The sequence below is a fragment of the Anoplolepis gracilipes genome, chromosome 5 (genome assembly GCF_047496725.1).
Source record: "Anoplolepis gracilipes chromosome 5, ASM4749672v1, whole genome shotgun sequence".
Lineage (NCBI taxonomy): Eukaryota > Metazoa > Arthropoda > Insecta > Hymenoptera > Formicidae > Anoplolepis > Anoplolepis gracilipes.
In genome coordinates this window covers 3712619-3731548 of record NC_132974.1, presented here as the reverse complement: position 1 = coordinate 3731548, position 18930 = coordinate 3712619, and the positions used below count along the sequence as shown (strand labels likewise).

General features: G+C 30.2%; 1 protein-coding gene across 1 annotated transcript in view; it reads right to left on the bottom strand.

The window, feature by feature from the left end:
* LOC140665616 (tRNA dimethylallyltransferase) overlaps positions 1–18930 on the bottom strand; it is an 80670-nt gene that overhangs the window by 53113 nt on the left and 8627 nt on the right. The window contains exons 2-3 of the mRNA XM_072891917.1: positions 8917–9054; positions 7799–8154 (exon numbers count right to left, since the gene is read on the bottom strand). Coding sequence (XP_072748018.1) covers positions 7799–8154; positions 8917–9054 — 494 coding nt within the window. The remainder of the gene's footprint in view (positions 1–7798; positions 8155–8916; positions 9055–18930) is intronic.

Genomic DNA, 18930 nt, shown 5'->3' with positions numbered 1-18930 from the left:
ACAATATATACATATGTTCGTATGATTAAATTACATTTCTCTTTCGCGTGTCACGATTTTAACTTGATCAATATTAAAACAGAAGTTGCAATATAAATGTAGATTTTTTAACATTTTCTACTATACTTGTTACAATAAAATAAAAATAAAAAATAAGTTTAAGATTATAAGTTTAAGATATATTTAAAAAATTATTATAAGTTTAAGATGTATTTAAAAAAAATAAGTTTAAGATATATTATTAGAATACTCCAAAAATATATAAGAGAATATTATAAACGTGTTATCATTTTGTTGCATGATGTAGTTATTATCTGTATATATTTCCTAATTCTTCACAGATTATATCTCAAATTTTACGAAATATTTTCGCCAGGGTTTTGTAGTTTAGATCGTGGATCGGAGAAATTATGCTAACCATAAGCTTATTAAATTAAGCCTAATTTACAGCCTTAACTTTGTGAAAATCCGCTCTTCTTGATTCATTCTTCTTGATTTCGCACGGCCAAACTTTTTTGATTTATTTGAGAAAAATTGCCTTGTTAAATATGTAACATTTCTACAGAATTTAAAACTTTCTACTGTGCTATGTACAAAAAAGCTACAATCGGCACATTATGGAAAGTAGCTGCTCTCTTAAGCTGGCAAAACCAAATCAGCAAAATCAAATGGGACCTAATGGATTATTTAGTACTTATTTTGTACTATTTTGTACCACCAAAAATAATTTTGTGCCCCATGCCAATTCAGAAAAAATCGTGTAGTTTATCATAAGAGTTAATCAATTATGTTAACAATTGCTAATTATAAAGATTATAATAATAGCTAATCGTATTTTAAAGAATAATACGGTATATACGAAGTACGCATACCTATTCCTTCGAATATCGCCGTACGTATGACAAGAGCAACAGCGCGCTATGTCTGTAAAGGTCGAGCGCCGAACACTGTGTGACGATGTAAGATAACAAATTCCTTATGCCTATAAAATAATATACGTAGGTATGCCGAATATCCTTTGTAAAAAATAGTGACGCGTCCTTGTTTGTATCCTTGGTATGCGTGACGTAGGAAGACACGGTATAGGACATAGTGGGGGAAAGGACCGCCGCGCCGCGCGCCGAAGTACTGAATTTGTATTAATTTGCACTACCGAAAATAATTTTGTACCACCAAAAATGAATTTGTATTCCGTGCCAATTAAAAAATTAGTACAAATTCAGTACTAATCAGATCAATTGTTATTTTTCATTTTCTAATGGTTTTTATTACGATAGTTGAATATTAAGTTAGCAGGACCACAATTTTTTTTTAATTTGCACGGGGTACAAATTTACTTTCGGTGGGACAAATTAATACAAATTCAGTACTAATCAGATCAATTTTTATTTTTCATTTTTTAATGGTTTTTATTACGATAGTTGAATATTAAGTTAGCAGGACCACAATTTTTTTTTAATTTGCACGGGGTACAAATTTATTTTCGGTGGTACAAATTAATACAAATTTAGTACTAATCAGATCAATTTTTATTTTTCATTTTTTAATGGTTTTTATTACGATAGTTGAATATTAAGTTAGCAGGACCACAATTTTTTTTTAATTGGCACGGGGTACAAATTAGTACAAATTCAGTACTAATTGTATCTGTTTTGTTTTATTTTTTTAATTTTTTCTTTTGATCCTGCTAGTTTAATATTAAGTTAACAGCGCCACGATTTTTTCTGAATTGGCATGAGGTACAACATTATTTTTGGTGGTACAAAATAACACAAAATAAGTACTAAATAATCCATTAGGTCCCATTTGATTTTGCTGATTTGGTCCTGCCAGCTTAAGATATCTATGGAAAGTAATGAATTCAAGAGCGGGAAAGAGTTAAATATTTCAATATAACGTTGCAAATATGTTGTAAATTAGTCTACAGATTGCTGTTAATTAACTCAGCTAATCCTTTCTTGTTTGCGATAGATATATTACTTGTAAGTAATTATATTTAATATGAAAGAACAAAGTATATTTTCGTCTCTCTTTTTCTTGATCAAGTTAAAAATTGAATGTTTTAGAAATTGTTGATTATTAGAATAATATTATTTTGTATAAATGAGTAATTCATCTAAAATTTTATACAATTTTACAATTTAACTATTTTCAACAAAGTACTGTGTGAATATTATTATCTTGTGCATATATTCATTTTCTGTAATTCTCATTTTATATCTAATCATAATTTGAATACCTATCAATTATCCAACCAAAAATCCAATATTTTTAAGTTTTTATAACTTCAAAATTATTAATATCTTGACACATGTGTGTAAAGAGAAGAGCGCGAAGATTTACACAAATTTACATAATATATACACGAAATTCTCGTCACGCGCGCGTGCACGATATGTCTATCAATAAGCAATAAGTAAGCTCACTTTTTTATCCTCGGTAAATTGATGGCTGTTTTACGAGTAATCGTGATTTTCACGCTCCACGTGTGTTTACGTACGTTCGCATACGAGACGAGGACATCATCGACGTGTCACCGAAGTCAGAGAAAGGAGCGAAACCAGAGCGATTTGGGACTCTTCGTCATACTAATAGGAAGACTAAATAGGAAAAACATCACACACATTTCATCGATATCGACATTACAATAAATCCGTGCTATTTTAATCTAACATGGTTTAAATTGTTAGACAAACAAAAAAATTAAATGAATAAAATTTTCCTTTAATCAAGATAAATATTTAAGAAATATATCAATTAACTATATCCTATCAATTAAGTATGTATATATTAATATGTGATAAAAACATATTCATAGAAATATTATTAAGTATAAAAAAGCTTTTTTAAGTAAATAAATATATTTAAAAAAATATATTTAAAAAATAAAAGAAATTTGTATAAAATAAAAAAATAAAAGATATAAAATAAGATTAATTTTCAAAATAATTGTGTTTTGTAATTAACTTTGAATAGAAAACTGCTATAACAAATAAAGCTTTCAAAAAGTCAATCGATTATAAAATTTATCACTTTACTAAAAACATCGATGCAAGAAGAAAAGAATTTTTTACGAGTCGTAGCGACGACGAGGCGATACATAAAAAAATATTTCAGAACAAGGCTCTTAAGCTCTATGAGTCCCTTAGGCATAATAATAAATAAATAAAGCATAAAAAGGATCGTTCAAGTTTTAGAAATATACGAAGACATATCCGTCGCAAAATTCTCTAATAATTTTGCAATTTGTCAGCTCCATTTCGACTTATCGCATTGTGTATCAAAGCAAACAAGAATTGAAGAAAACTACAATTTAATTATTATACAGCTTTTTGTAAAAAAAAAAAAAAAAAAATACTCGCAATCGATCCGGTCAATTCTTAGAAAATGTGTGTTGAAAGTATTATACGTTAAATATTATTACGTATAGAGAGTATTAAAAAGTTAAAGTGCAAATTGTAAAGGACGATGCTCATAACATTTTAACGTTTGTAGTAAAATAATGTCGGTCCCTCGTAAAGAAACCATCAAAGGAACTGAATTTCGTTGACTACATGATGAGACTATCTGACGAATAAATATTTAATGTGTATCCTAAAATCCTTAATCAAGTCGCTATTAATACTAATGAAACTTATCAAACACAAGCCGTTAATAAAAAGACAAATCAATTATTTATCGATGAGTAAATTATTAATTTTGTAAATTAATAATATTATTTAATTTTGTATTGTATTTTCAATCCATAAACATATATAGATATATATAGATTGTTAATAAAATAGATCAATTTATTAAATATAATATACAATAATAGAAACAAAAACTATTTTTATTTCACGTTAAGATGATAAGATAATGTTGTAAATAAAAGTAAAATGAAAGAAATTAAGTAAATATTGATTCTAGATATGTTAAAAAATGATTAATGGTAATAGGAAAGATAAATGCTATAAAAAAATCATACTTTTTAATAATAAGATTTTGAGCAACTTTTATATGATGTGATGCTTGTATAAAGAAGTAATCGGAAAGTTAATTGGACGCTCGTTATTCGATGCTTCGGAAGCATCGAATAAATATAACTTGAAACCTCTGAGCTGAGTAAGGTGACAGGATAAAGGAAGAAAGATACGACAGCTGGCGACGCACGAGATCCTTGCCTGACCTAACCCAACCCGATCCAAAATATTCTATAGGGTTCGACGTCTTTTCATGCACCAGATGAAAGTGTGCAGGATGGTGGCCACGAAGGAAAAAGGTACTCTATCGAGGCGCAGCTGCCATTGGTGGACATACTGTGAAAGCGTAACAGTTGTCCAAAAGACGTGTGCCCTGCTCTGCTTTGCCTCTACCCTGCTCTAATTGGCCATTGTCGATCGTCTTGCGCAACGATGTCGCATTCACACAGAGAAAGCGATTGTATACGATCTACCGGGAGCTGGACACGCAAATCCTACAGAAGCTGAAGTCAGGTCAAAGGAACGTGGGGAAATGCATCATTCTACCGTCTCGACATTCATTGATGATGTTAGTCGTGGCGCGGTACGTGCCGGACCGTTAATCATAATTAATCGAAAATAGCGGATACACGAAGTAGTTTCAATTATCGTGACGTATAACGCAGGAAAAAATTGCTCGCTTGATTGATGACGATTGCGTAGAGATATCCATTTGAACGCTTCGGGATTCGATCACCGTCGTTCGTTGTCATGCCCCGCGCGAATTACTGTAACTGTGAACGTAGCTTTACAAGTCCGCGATTCTGTGAAAAACGCCGGCAAAGTAAGAAGTGGACCTACTCTGGCGAAAACTGCGACTCTCTCCTTTTTGCATCGAATTTTACGCGCGTCTTCAACAAGAAATGTGATACATAAAGTAAATTTTATAAATAGAATTACGTGATCATAATTGTGATTATAATATTTTGAGTATCAAAATTAATCATATTACTGAATATATGATCAAAATTACAGCTCTTTACGATAATTATAATTTTAATATAGAATGTCAAATTAAAAAAATTTTGAATCTGAACAGAAAAATTTAAACAGGCAGATTATAATGTATCTCAATTAAATTTTAAATAATTTTGAAAAAATTATAATTATAAATTCCAAAGCTACAAAAAATTACAATAATATTAAATTATCTAAATTCAATTTCACACATACACATAGACAACTTGAAAAAATTGTAAACTTTATATAGATATATAATTAAATTAATTTAAATTCCAGATAAATTGCAAATATTTTAAATGTAAATTCCAAACAAAATAAGAGAAATTTATTTTTAATATATGTATATTTGGATTCTATATATTTAACTTCCTTTCTATTGCATGTATAATGCACATATTTAATTTTTATTAAGTTCATTCACTTGTGTGTCCTGAATATCTTTCGACATCGATCCGTATCTATATCTTATTATATATAATGAGCATGATTGAAAAAATTGTCCAAGTGACTCTCCACTGACCTACGGTTATAGTTACGACACATTTACAATCTGCCGATGTATACTATCAGTCGATTGCTTAAAAAAGATAACAGTAAACACTCCTTTATAATAAATCAAATGCCAAAGCCGAGATATTTTAAATAAATTTCAAACAAAGTTTTAATCGTAAATAAAAAAGTTTAAATAAAAAAGAAAATTATAAATACATTATATTTTTTAAATTATAAATTCTAAATAATTAGATACATGCCAAAGTTGATTATGGAATCATAACATACATAAATGCGAGAAAATATTTTGCAATTAGTTCTGTAATATTTAAAACCTTGTCAATAAATTTCCTTTATCTAAATCTGGATCTGTGAAATTTGAAAAGATATTTTGAACATTTCAATGTAAAAACTGTATCTATAAAAAAAGCTAAATAGTATAATAAAAATTATTCTAATTATAAATACTAAAGAAAGTTGATTGGTTATTTATTAATCGATCTACCAAGACATGAATTAAAATGTATAAGTTTGTAAGTTAATTATCTTCATTTAGACGTAATTTCAATTTATCATAGATAATCTTAATATCAATGTCTCTTTCATATATTAACATTTAATATTTTCAGAATATACAGAATTTTTTTTTAATTTTAATTTTATTTTAAATTACTTAATTTTAAGACATATTTGAAATGTTATGTTTAAATATTTTTTAAATTCTAGAATTAATTTCCGGAAATCCAGATTTAAATAAAGGAAATTTATTGACAAGATTTTAGATATTACGAAACTATGAATATCATCAATATTAACATAAACTCTGCTCGCAATGGCAGAAATCAGATTATCTGCAATATCATTCTACGGGTGCGTCCATCAATTAATTATTTATTCAAGAACAAAAGCGCGCATGGCATTAATTAGTTCACAGATTCTATTTATATATACATATATATATATATATATCCGACATAAACACACACAGTCTGACTATTCAAAATTCTCGTCAAAATTAAGTCAGAATTTTATAAATCGATTATATAATGAAACATTCTCCTAAATATTCCATTCAGATAACGCTGACCAAATTGCAAGTGTCATATTAAAGCTGATGTTTGGGTAGAAAGTGATTACTAATTAATAAAAAAAAAAACTCAAATATATTGGCTGTTCGACGAGACGGCTATGAACGTAGGATCGATTCAGGTGTTAACTTTTCGTTATCTGTTACTCTCTGAATTTTATCAACTCATTTTCAAACCAAATTATACAATCACAATACTAGACACCTGAACATATCTTGCATGCAATTTTTTCCATGATTTCTTGTATGATTTAAATTTAACACAAAAGGAAGTCAATAGATTTATTTATAGAAGACTTTTCCTTTAACGAAACGTGCTTATCATAATGATTAATTCCATTTATATTGTCGCAGTAAGATGTAGTGTTATATCTTGTCGAACCGATAACGAAGCCAGCTATAGCTTCGTTCTGTTATCGAAAGTAGGTCAGAATTTTATCGCGGCGCAAGAAAGTAGGATTTCGTAAGCTTGGAACGTTTTTGAGATTTTATGATTGTCGCCTTGAAACTTACTTGCACCGTGTTCGAATGGAAAATGCTAATGAATTCAATGAATTAAATTAATGCCTACATATGCGCCAGAGATATCACCGTCCGTTTGATTAATGTCTGTTTCTTCTAATTTTTAAATGTAATGTGACAACTGACATTATATCTCTTGAATATTAAATAACCTATAACATTGACGAAGCTGACTTGGTAAATTTCAGTAAAACTTCACTAACTGTAATTAACTGCTCGATATCGGATGCAAAAAAAAATTTTCAACTTTTCATATCTTTAACATGCTGCGATAAATAATATTTATCAGTCAAAAATAATGTTGCACAATGCAAATTCGACAAATTTATTCTATTTCAGATATATCTCTGTCAATTTCATTTTAAATATTTTAAAAATTTTATAAGAAGCGAGTAAAAAGTAAAATTATCATAAAAAGTATTATTTTAAAACTAATAAATTCATATTTTTAAATATATTTATTAGTTTTAAAATGATACTTTTTATGATAATTTTAAATACATTTATAAATTAAGTTAAATATATTTATTAATAAATGTATTATATTTATAAAACACGATGTGCATTGGACACATTAACTTTCTTTCAAACATCTTTCACATTAATTAAACAATTAATTTTATATTTAATATAATTAAAAATGTCGGGTATATAATTTCTTGTGTGATATTTGTTTAATCATCAATATTCCAAAAATTACCTATCAATATTGTACAAATAAATGCAATCTTACCTTATGACTTTCCGTCTGTTGTTAGGATGCAATCGGCGCGCCATCTCTGGATCGATCTCCATCAGTCTTCGATGTAGTTCCTCGTTGCTATCATCACATAATCTCGCGTCGAATTTCAACTTCTTTGGTGTCGTTTCATTATCATCGTCATCGCCATTCTGTCGTTCGACCCGTAAGTTATATCGCTCATCTAATTTATTCTCAACAGATGCGCTCGGATTGGTCGCGCTTGAATCAGCTTGCACTGACGGATCTTTCGGATCGGCTATAAGTATCTCCCATAGCAGAGATTCTATGTAATAGTTTGTACCTCCGACGACAACGGGCATTTTTCTCCTGGTCAGCAGGTTGTCTATCTACATCGATAGGAAAAGGAACAGAGCGTCGAGGCAGAGTACAACCAAGAGTATCTTACCACCGAGCATTCCGCGCGAGACCGTGGCTAATGATCGTATCAAGGTCTTCGCAGGATCAGGGGCGTTCCGATTGGCTTCGTTCAAGATCTTTATTTTACGAAGTCAATTTCGCGCGAACCAATCGTGATTATGAAGCCGCGCGCGAAATATCCAATCGGCACAATTATAATTCTTAATATACAACAATAAGTTAATTGTGCGGCTCGAAACAAAGAGAACGAAAAAAGTATCACTTTCAATATGTATGATTCATTAAGAACTCATTGTACGTTTTTCATTAACACGTTCTGAGAAAGATGATTCGCCCAATGAAGATTTTATCTGCTTGCGATAATCTCGATTTATGGATTTTTTAATCATTCTCATTATTTTCCAGACGTTACGATTAGCATACGAAGGCATCCTTACTCATTAAATTAGATACAGAATATATTAATGTACGTATATACATATATAATAATTATTATTATCGTGCTGAATTAAATTTTCAGTTATTTTATAAAATTTATATATGTTAATAGACTCTAATAATTATATACATTAATAAATAAAACTCTAACTCTAAATTATGCTGCAGATATCTACTAACAAGCCGGTGAAACACAATCATCCTTATTGTTGTAGTAATGTTAGGATGGTTGCCGCGTTAAACGTCAACCAAAATCTTTGGAAAAAAAGGAACGAAAATGATGTGTAAATTACAATCGGCAAAACCATATCCCTGAAGTCAATTACGGAGAAGTTGGTCAGCGGATCCACGACGTCCAGCATGTGATGTGGTGCTGCTTGTCTTTCCGCCGTGGTTACTTTCGCAGTTACAATGTCCAGACTTTTGTACACCTGTATAGATCAGAATATTTACCGTAATTAAAAGCAAAATAACAAGAAATTATAATTCGTTACAAACAACTGATAAATAAGATATGAATAAAAAATTGACAGGTCTAATAATTTCGTTAATTACGACGCTTGTGTGATTCACGGTCAGAAATAAATACAAATAATGCAGGTGTGACTGTGATCCAGCAGAGTCGTCAGATTAAATTGGAGTCGAATGCAGCATGATGAAAGTGCAGAAGTGGAACAAGAAATATTATCAAGTTTTCGATAAAATCATAAATTAACACACTAACATGATTATTAATTATTTTATAATTTTATTTTCTAATTTTTTATGGACTCCTCTCGATTCAGACATTTAATAACACAAATAATATCGAAATGTCGTTCGTGAATTTCGTCAAAGTCATTATTTTTCTTTTAAATAAGCCTTATAAATGCCATCATGTTCTTTTAGTTTTTTTCAATGTGTACAAAATTAAAGTCTTTTGACGTACAAATGACTATAATTTGATATCATTTGTCAAAGTTGAATGTTACAAGTGTATTTTTCTGTAACCTAACACAAGCTTATATCAGAATAGTTGAGTAAAATACTAAAATAATGCTAATAAGATTAAGTGCTAGTAACACAATCCGATGATTCAAATGAAGAATACAGTACTAATAAGATTTAGTACTAGTAACACAATCCGATTATTCAAATGAAGAATAACTATCGATATTTTTTTATTCGGAAATTTGTTTTACAATCAAGTTTATTGATGGGCAATGATTTTCGATAAAGTAACATATATGTGAGTTCGAGGTCATTACGCGCGTGAAGGATGATTTTCACGTAGAGAAAAATATGATGTTGAAAAAAAGTTTCTATTAATATTGCGAGAGAAACATAAATAAATTTTATCTTTAATAAAATTTAATTTAAAATAGCGATGATCAAAGAAATTTCGTATATCACTTCTGCAACGAGGGAACGTTGAAGACAAAAGTGGTACAGCAACATAATATACGTACAAAGTATCGGCAAAGTTCTCGGAAACAGTGATCGGCTATCGATCGAGCAGCTGCTACTTGAAATTAACTAATTATTGTAAGTCCTGCTAAGGCTCGGTGTTGTAAAAACCAAAAGCCGGTATATAGGTGCTAATGTAAAAATGAATTAATAATTATTAACGAATAAATTATACTCAATCATATGCACAATTCAAAAATAGTCCATCAGTAGATAATAAATATATTTTGCAGCAAAAGCATATATAAAATTGAAAAAAATAGAATTGTACATTTTCAAGATATTAATAAAATTATAATCATAGAGTTATCTATACAAATCAAATTTTAGAAAAATTTTTTAATTATGTTATGACAGTAAAACGATAAGATTAATGATATTCCAAAAATATCTTTGCACCGACTTCGCCGATTATCGATCTACTTGATAATCAATTAATTAGCAGTCTTTCGTATCGATATTCCTGTATTTTGGGGTAAAAAAATATGGCACAATTTAGCATTACCTATGGCACAATTATATTCTTTCTCCTTCAATTCAAAAAGAATCGAGTGTGAAGTACGTGCTTGGAGGATCAATAGAACCTTCAATCACTTTTCTAGTTCGTTAATCGACCGGTTATACCAAACAAAGTTTCATCGGTGCTGCGTGACTTGCTTACGCAATAGTAAAGGAATAGAAAGAAAGGAAACGAAAGAATGATTGCAGGACTCGTATAACACGTACTCGAAGTAAAAACGAAATCAGACACGTGCTAACACACTTTACTTCTAAGAAATCATTCACTAACATAAGACTCTCCAGTAGGAATTCCTTAATTATTTGATGCGCCTAATGGCGTTTTTTTTGCTGACCAGTCCAATTATTGATTGATAAATTATATCGGGTCGGTCTTACCGTATAAAAACTCATTACCGATTCTATCAGTCATTTTATAAGCAAAAGAACTTCGCACGCATATCAATATTATCTTGTCAATGACGTAAGTTATTTGAACTTTAAAGCCGCAGGTGGCAATAATATCAAGATATTTAAATCGCTCGGCCCCCCCCCTCCACCCCAACGAATATTATTCCCATACTGTAAAATTCAATACTTTTATGGCTTGTAAAATTAACATATTGGCTGCCGTACAGATGACAATTAATATTAAGTACTTATAATAAGTTTTTTAAAGACATATTCTAAATAATAAAAAAAGCTTTTCGACATCGATGGAATGAGATCTATCGATTTCGTGAAGAGTTTAATCGGCATGCCTAGCAATCCGTTAGATGCGTGATGCGTTCGATGAAACAGGTTTCCAACGTTCCGGTACACGTTGGGATATCTTGAATGATTACGCTCACAACCTTCATTAGCCTTCATTCATCAGCCACTTGTCAGACAAACTGTTTTATATTCAGTGGTTTAAGAATCGAATAAATATAACGATATCGATTGATAAGCAATCAAAGGACAGTTCGAAACAAATGTTAAGAAAACTTTTACATAAATAATCTATCAATTTATTTGAAGAAATGAAGCAACATATGTATATGTATTTGTATATCACGATATAATTTTTCACATTTTGTTTCAGAAGTGATCGCAAACAAATATAAATGCGCAATTTGAATATTGATTATCATTCGCCGTTTTTGCCGAAATTAATTATTCAATTTAGTATGTTTGGTAGTATTTTCCTTTCACGCATTCTGTCAAAGAGTTCGGTGTAAAGAAGAAAATGACAGATCTTGAATAACATGATAAAAACACGGTATCAACAAAACTCAAAGACAGAAATAAAATGACTTTCATTAACAAAATTAGCGGAAATCGTACTGGATGCTATATATATTTCGCTTATATTTTGTACTCTGTAACATTATGCTCTCGGATATTATAGTGCTATAAAATTTGATAAAATATTCTGAATACGTACAAATTTATTATTTTAATTTTCAATATCAAGAAAAAAACTGTTCTAGATTTTAATTTTCTATATTTTGATTTGAATATTTTCTATGGTTTATTTTTTAAACAAAAATATTAAACATTAAGTTTTTAAATATAAATATTTGATTTGTTATTATCATATATATTCTATATAATAAATAAAGTTGATAAAATTTTTTTATATATTCGACACAATTTCTATTCTATATTTAAGAACATTCTATAAAAAGAAACATCTGGCAATTTTAAATGTGATAGAAGTGAATATGCATATCATCCCTTCTAAATATGATTGAAGATGTTATAATTCGATTAGTATCTCCAAACTCACTTTCGTGTAATGAGAACACAGGTTGTACTCTCTTCCTCATATAGTCCCTAACGCTTTTAAATTGGACAGGTGAATAAGATATCGTAACGAGTAAGCCGTTACAACGAATCAGTTGCTTCAGTGGCAATTATAAGAGTTCTACAGAATGCTTCAAGTTTCAAGACTACGTATTTTAAATTAGAAACATACAAAATTATATATGTATGTATGGATTTTTTTTAATTCCAGTAATATAAGCCTGAATTAAGTTTTCAATCAGAAAATATCTTTTTTTGCTCTTTAACTTTTAAAAGTACGACCTTGAAAACTGACGTAACGCAAGTTACGAAAGGATTTTCCATAAAAAATTGGATATTGAAACTTACGAGGATAAATAGTTTCAATTTCGAGTCCAATCGCCGAACAGGTATTACACAATCACAAATACTGCTAAGAAGCAATAGCTAGCTGGAAGAATTAATCGGCAGTTTAAGTAGAGCGATCGTCGGAACTCACTTCAAAGTTCAAAGAAGAACGAAATACCATTTATCTTTCTTGTCTTTTCTCTCTCTTTTTTTTTTTATTCGTTTTATAATCAGTTCGTCAGCGAGTAAGTGGCATTCCACGACAACGACGTTGGCGGAAGTCGCGGCCATTCTCTAGACAAATCTAATTCAAGAGTTCAGAAATAGATGAGAAACAGACCCCGAAGAACTCGATGTTCTTAGATTCAAGGTCGTGAAGTCTGAAGAAGCAGACCGGAGAAGTATCACGTCGTGTTAGCCAATCGGACGAATCTAACGGTGCCCGATGCGAAAAGAGGAAAGTTCATGGACTGAGGATATAGCACCGTGATTTATAACGCTCAAGAAACCCTTCGTTCGGCGAAAGACCTCCCAACGCTCGCAACGGCAATTATCGAAGTCACCGGCAAATCGTGGGATAATTTACGCAAGATTTACCAATCGACGTATATTTCGGTTTCCAAGAAACTTTAAACTACGTGGTAACAATGGCTTCTACGGCGCTTTCACGGTTTCCTGAAGTTGAAGTTACGAAAAGACTAGAGAAGCATGTTACGATTAATATAAAATTCACATTTATACAGCGCAATATTTGTGCGATATTTTCCGAAATAACGTTTTCTAAAATAATTTTCTGTCGAAAAAAACGACTAGAGTGTATTAAATTCTAGTGTGATAGGTTCTGAACCAACTACAAGAGCGACAAATCAAGCGAGGAAGAAGAGTACACGTGGATTTTGCTACGTTGAATATTTAATCGGTGCTAAGCAGGCCACATAGCAACACGTTGTTGCTGTCGCGACATTAGAATCGCTTAGACGACTTCGTCCGAAATCAACGCGCACACGTTGCAGAATGTTCGATTGAAGGACACTGGCGATATACAGACTTCCTAAAGCGAACACGCAAATGAAAACTTCAATTTCGCCTCACGTAACTCGTGAAATATCATGTCTTTTTAATATTCATCGAGGATTCGGATCTTATGTAATTCTTCAAAGGATAATTTTGCAATTTAATATTTTAGCGATTTCACGATTATTTTATACGAGCTTAGCATAGCAATATCATCCGCGATCGTTTTATACGCGAGTGTTATTTAAATTATTAGCGAGATGAAAAATACTCTTATCATTATTTTTTATTCTTTCAGATAATGCTATATAAAAATAATTATTTTATAAATAGTAAAGACATTCAATAATGTCGGTTCTCTTAACATTGAAGAACTACGATAATCGAGTTATCAACTCAAGTATTTGATAGCCTAACGAGACGTAAAAATTTTCTTACGTCTGAAGTTATTTTCTGTATTGTTAAAAATAAGAAACAGCCTTCGCATGCACTCATATTATGAATGGTGCATACATAACATGCACGTTATATTAATAAAAATTCAAATAAAATGATAATGATTAAAATTAATAAAGACTATATATAACCCATAATATGAAAAATTAAAATTAAAACGCCACATATTTCTTGTATAATAGAATTAAATTTAAGCAAAATTATTAAGTTACAAACATAGCGATCATAATATATATTGCGTGAATAAAATTCACGCTATATATATTTAGATTAATTTATTCGTATAATTATTCCAAAATATCTCGTATAAGATATAAAAAGTTTAAGAAGAGAGTAGGGGGGAAACTCTGTAGAACAGCGCTTCTAGAGTGCATTCATGGAATCTTAAGCAACGTTCATATGCAAACGACTACGTGCACTTAAGAGTCCCTGAGTCGTGCTGTAAAAATTCTCGGGAACGCGGAATTTCTTTGTCGGCTCACTTTTCACAGCAGTTGCTACCAACCGGATCGCTAACTATGAGTACAAGTCAATGAAAATTGGGGATGGGACTTAAATGCCGACAAATGAAATGAATTATGTATGTAAGTCCGCGACATGAACATCCGTTGTTCTAAAAGAAATTAAAGATTGTCCATGATTAAACAAGTGCGACGTGCATTATTCATACCGAACAATTATTCCCGCTACAAAAACTTATAAATGAAATTTTCTCTAAAATATTTTCGTTAAAATACTGACGAGATTCGCGAGAGTGACGAATTTAAAATACTTTTCAATATATATTGCATATATTTTTATATATTTTACGAAATCACATCAGATTCGAGCTGTGTATATTTAAAAAGTATAAGATCAAATGCATAAAATAAAATGTATGTATCTGGTAATAAAAATAAAACATTTTAACTTTTAATGTAAATTCTTTACGTAATTTTAACTCAATATTCTTTACAAAATCGTAAAGATAAAAATAATTGATAATTTTTCTAAATAATACTATATTGCAAATATATAGCAAAACCTTTCTTTTTAATATAAGTTTAATGTTATTTAATGTTTTTTAAACAAAATTTTAATTAATTATAACGAATGAAAATATTAAACGTTAAAAAAGATAAAGATTTGTGACAAATAGCAATCTGTAATTAAAAAAAATTCTGTTAAAAAATTGATTGCAAATTCATAAAAAAAAATTTTTGCTATTAATCTAAATGCATCGTAAATTACCATTATATAACTGTAGATGAACATACTCATTAAGCTGATATCGATGTATAAAATAAAGTATATTTTTTTAGTCAGTCAGCGAAGATCATATGTGATCTACAATCAAGCCTTCGATCATTTTCATCGACCGATAAACCCCGGAATTACGGAAGCATGCAAGTGCGGCAGTCCTTAGGGCAAGTACCATTCAAGTAGATTAATCTGAAAGTATGACAAGCCCGAGAGCACATGTAGGGAACCGGCCCTTGAAGTATTCCGCGCAGAGCCGTATTGCTTTGGGGTATATTACACGAAAACTGGTCTGGTGAAGTAGAATGGTGCATACAAACGATCTCGTCTCCTTTCTCTCTCTCTCTCTCTTTTTCCCCCCATCTTTCTTTCCTTGTCTCGCTTCCTTCTTACGATCGAAGCGTCTTCGTTCGATCATCATCGCGGAAGACTTTGCATTTCCTCTCCCCCGTATGTTCCCGATTCAAGAGTTTCTCACGTCATCCTCTTATCAAGTTCAGAAACCGGTCCTCCGTCTTCTCCACCTTGTTGTCTGCGATCATCCGTAAATCATCGACCTGCGTAGGCGAGACATGCCAAGATCTACTATACACTTTGATCTCTCCCCTTCATTCCGTCCTCTAAATATTTATGCTCACATTTTTAACCCCAATTCCGAAGTGTAATACAAATTTTGGAAATGTTTCTGAGATCACACGCAAAATCGTCACATCTATCACAAATCAATTCAACTAAAATATCTCAAACATCTAAAATTGAGGATTTCAAAAATCCACAGAGAACACTAAAAGGATGAAAAACATTTCAGAATTAAGTTTGAAATCGCCGCTACTTTGTATACTTAATTTTAATAGTTTGTAATCTTTCAAATTTTTATAATCATTTAGACTAATTAATACATAACTAATTAATTTTAGTTACATAATTCAAATACGCACTGCATGCATATACTTTGTTAAAAATGAGATAACAAATATCTCATTGTTAACAATAATATGTATAATAATTATCAAAATCATATTAATATTCAAAAATTATATTAGGATATTCATCTTAAATAAATTTATTAATATTTAATAGAGAAAGTAAAGCAAGTTTTTTTACATATAATAAAATATAGAGAAAGTATATAAAATATAAAACTAAAAACATAATAATTGATACTGTAGCCCAGGGTACAAATTTTATTTTTTCATACTTCGTAAAACAAAGTTTTGAATTAGTGATAAGTAAATACTTTCACCAACACTACTACTTCGATAAATGACAGTTAAACGTAAGTTTAGGTACTGGTGCTTGACAAAAAACGCACAACAGTAATAATTTTCGATTTCAATTGGTATGAAAACCATTCCGTTCGGATCTGTCAGTTATTTCTATCAACGTGGAACGCGTTATAGCAATGTGTGCGATAAATTGTAATAAACCTTACTTAAGGGAAGTATTCTTAAAAAATGAGACGGATTAAAAAAACAGAATACGCGCGAGAACAAGTTTAACAGATATTAAATTACGAGACGAGAAATCGTTATACACACCCGTCATCCAAGAAATCATGGAACTCGCTGCGTTAATGCCCCTGTAACGTTGAACTCTCGCGGATTCTCAACTGACGGGGTTTGTGTACCTACTACGTCTACTTGACGTTTACGATAATTAGCAGAAATCTACGATGCTAATGAGCTAACTCACCCGGATACGTTCGCGAGAATGCACATGCAGAGGATCGCTTGTCCGCCTCTATCCTCTCTGCGATGCTACTTCTTAACCCTCAATTATTATGCGTGATTACTAGGTGTGCTATGATATTATAGTTTTACATGTGTTACATTTCCTTTCGAATGTCATATTTTAATATTCGTTCTATCAATAATATTCAAATTTATGTAATAAATACATACAGTCAAGTTTTAATTTGTTTTAATAATCAAATCTATATATGTATATGTAAAACAAATTTTAGAAAGCCCGTTCTTTTTTAGAAAACAATTCAGTAATATTGTAAGAAAAAAATTAATTTATCAAACGAGTCAACACGCGCTGTCGATTTTATTTCAACGAAAGTTTCGCCATTTAATTAAATTATCGCCATTTCTTATGGCTTATTATTGTAGGGGATTATGATTACCATCTACATAATCATCATGTAATGAAGTAATAATTAAAGGGTAAATAAAATATAACGAAGATCTAATTTCTCCTATTTCTCATTTTGTCAAATAATCTAAACGCGCCCTTTACATTTCTTTCACAAAAGCATTTTATGTTATCTTGTTATACCGTTCGCAGCGTTAAGAAGAAAATTGTTTATTAATGCGTAAAATAAGAATCGATAAAAGGATATTAATCGTTCGGCTTTTCCTTGTTAGTCCAGAAAAACACTTAACGATCGTGTTCTAATTGACGAGTCAATTAAATTTTACACTTTAGTGTTTTGCACGACTTATCGATAAGAAAAACAACAAAGCAACACTGTGACTTTTCCAATAAAACCGTAATACAGCATTACCTTATTGAAGTTACGCTCAATAAATACATACAAGATATGGGACCCATTTCTACTTATAAAAAATAAATTAAAATAAACTGCACAATATCTCCAAATCGATCTACTTAATAATTTTATTGAAAATAAAATCAGAACTTTTAATTATATTATTATGAGTTTCCATGAAATAATATAGCTTTATATATATATATATATATATATATATATATATATATATATATACACTGTTAATTGTTCTCAATCCCATTCATGACACGAATTCTTCGGAGAATCGCGGAAATTGTCGCAATGCGACAAAATTGTATGTACATATTAAATTCTATATAATAAGCCAAGATATATGTTTGCAAGATATATTTCTGCGTAGCACTGTTCTATATTGCTTACTAAACTCGGCATTTCTGTCGCAAATTTGTTGCCGCATGCTGTTGCAGCATTTTTATAGAGAAAAACAACTCCTACGATATGAGCTGTTTACAATATATTCAACATTTGGAAGGATTAAAGACTCAAAAAACAGATAAATCTGATAAATGCAATTACAAAGTCCAGTAATATTTGCAGATTATTTTCTTTTTTTTTCCAAACATTTTAAAAAATATATTTGATAAACTATATATATTCTCAAATATATTATAAATTTCAGAAAAACGTTAAATTAAAGAGAGAGAGAGAGAGAGAGAGAAAGTTGCAATGATAACCTCAAGATATCAATACACATTCATATGCGCACAAGCTTCAAGATAATGAATTGGATCAAACAAATTTTATCAGTCTTATCTTATTACTCTATTTTCCGTAATCAATATCTTTTAAAGTGTGATTAAATTTGTAATGATAAGCGTTCTAAGAGTACTGAAAACTTTTATAAAGTATTAAAATTGATTAAACGATAAGATGAAGTCACGAGTATAACGATCTTTCACTGTTTTTCGGTCTTATAATTTTTTACTTTAAACATTTTATACGCAGTAATATCTAATTAAATTACTCCACATAAATCATAGTTATGACTTAAATACTATATTGT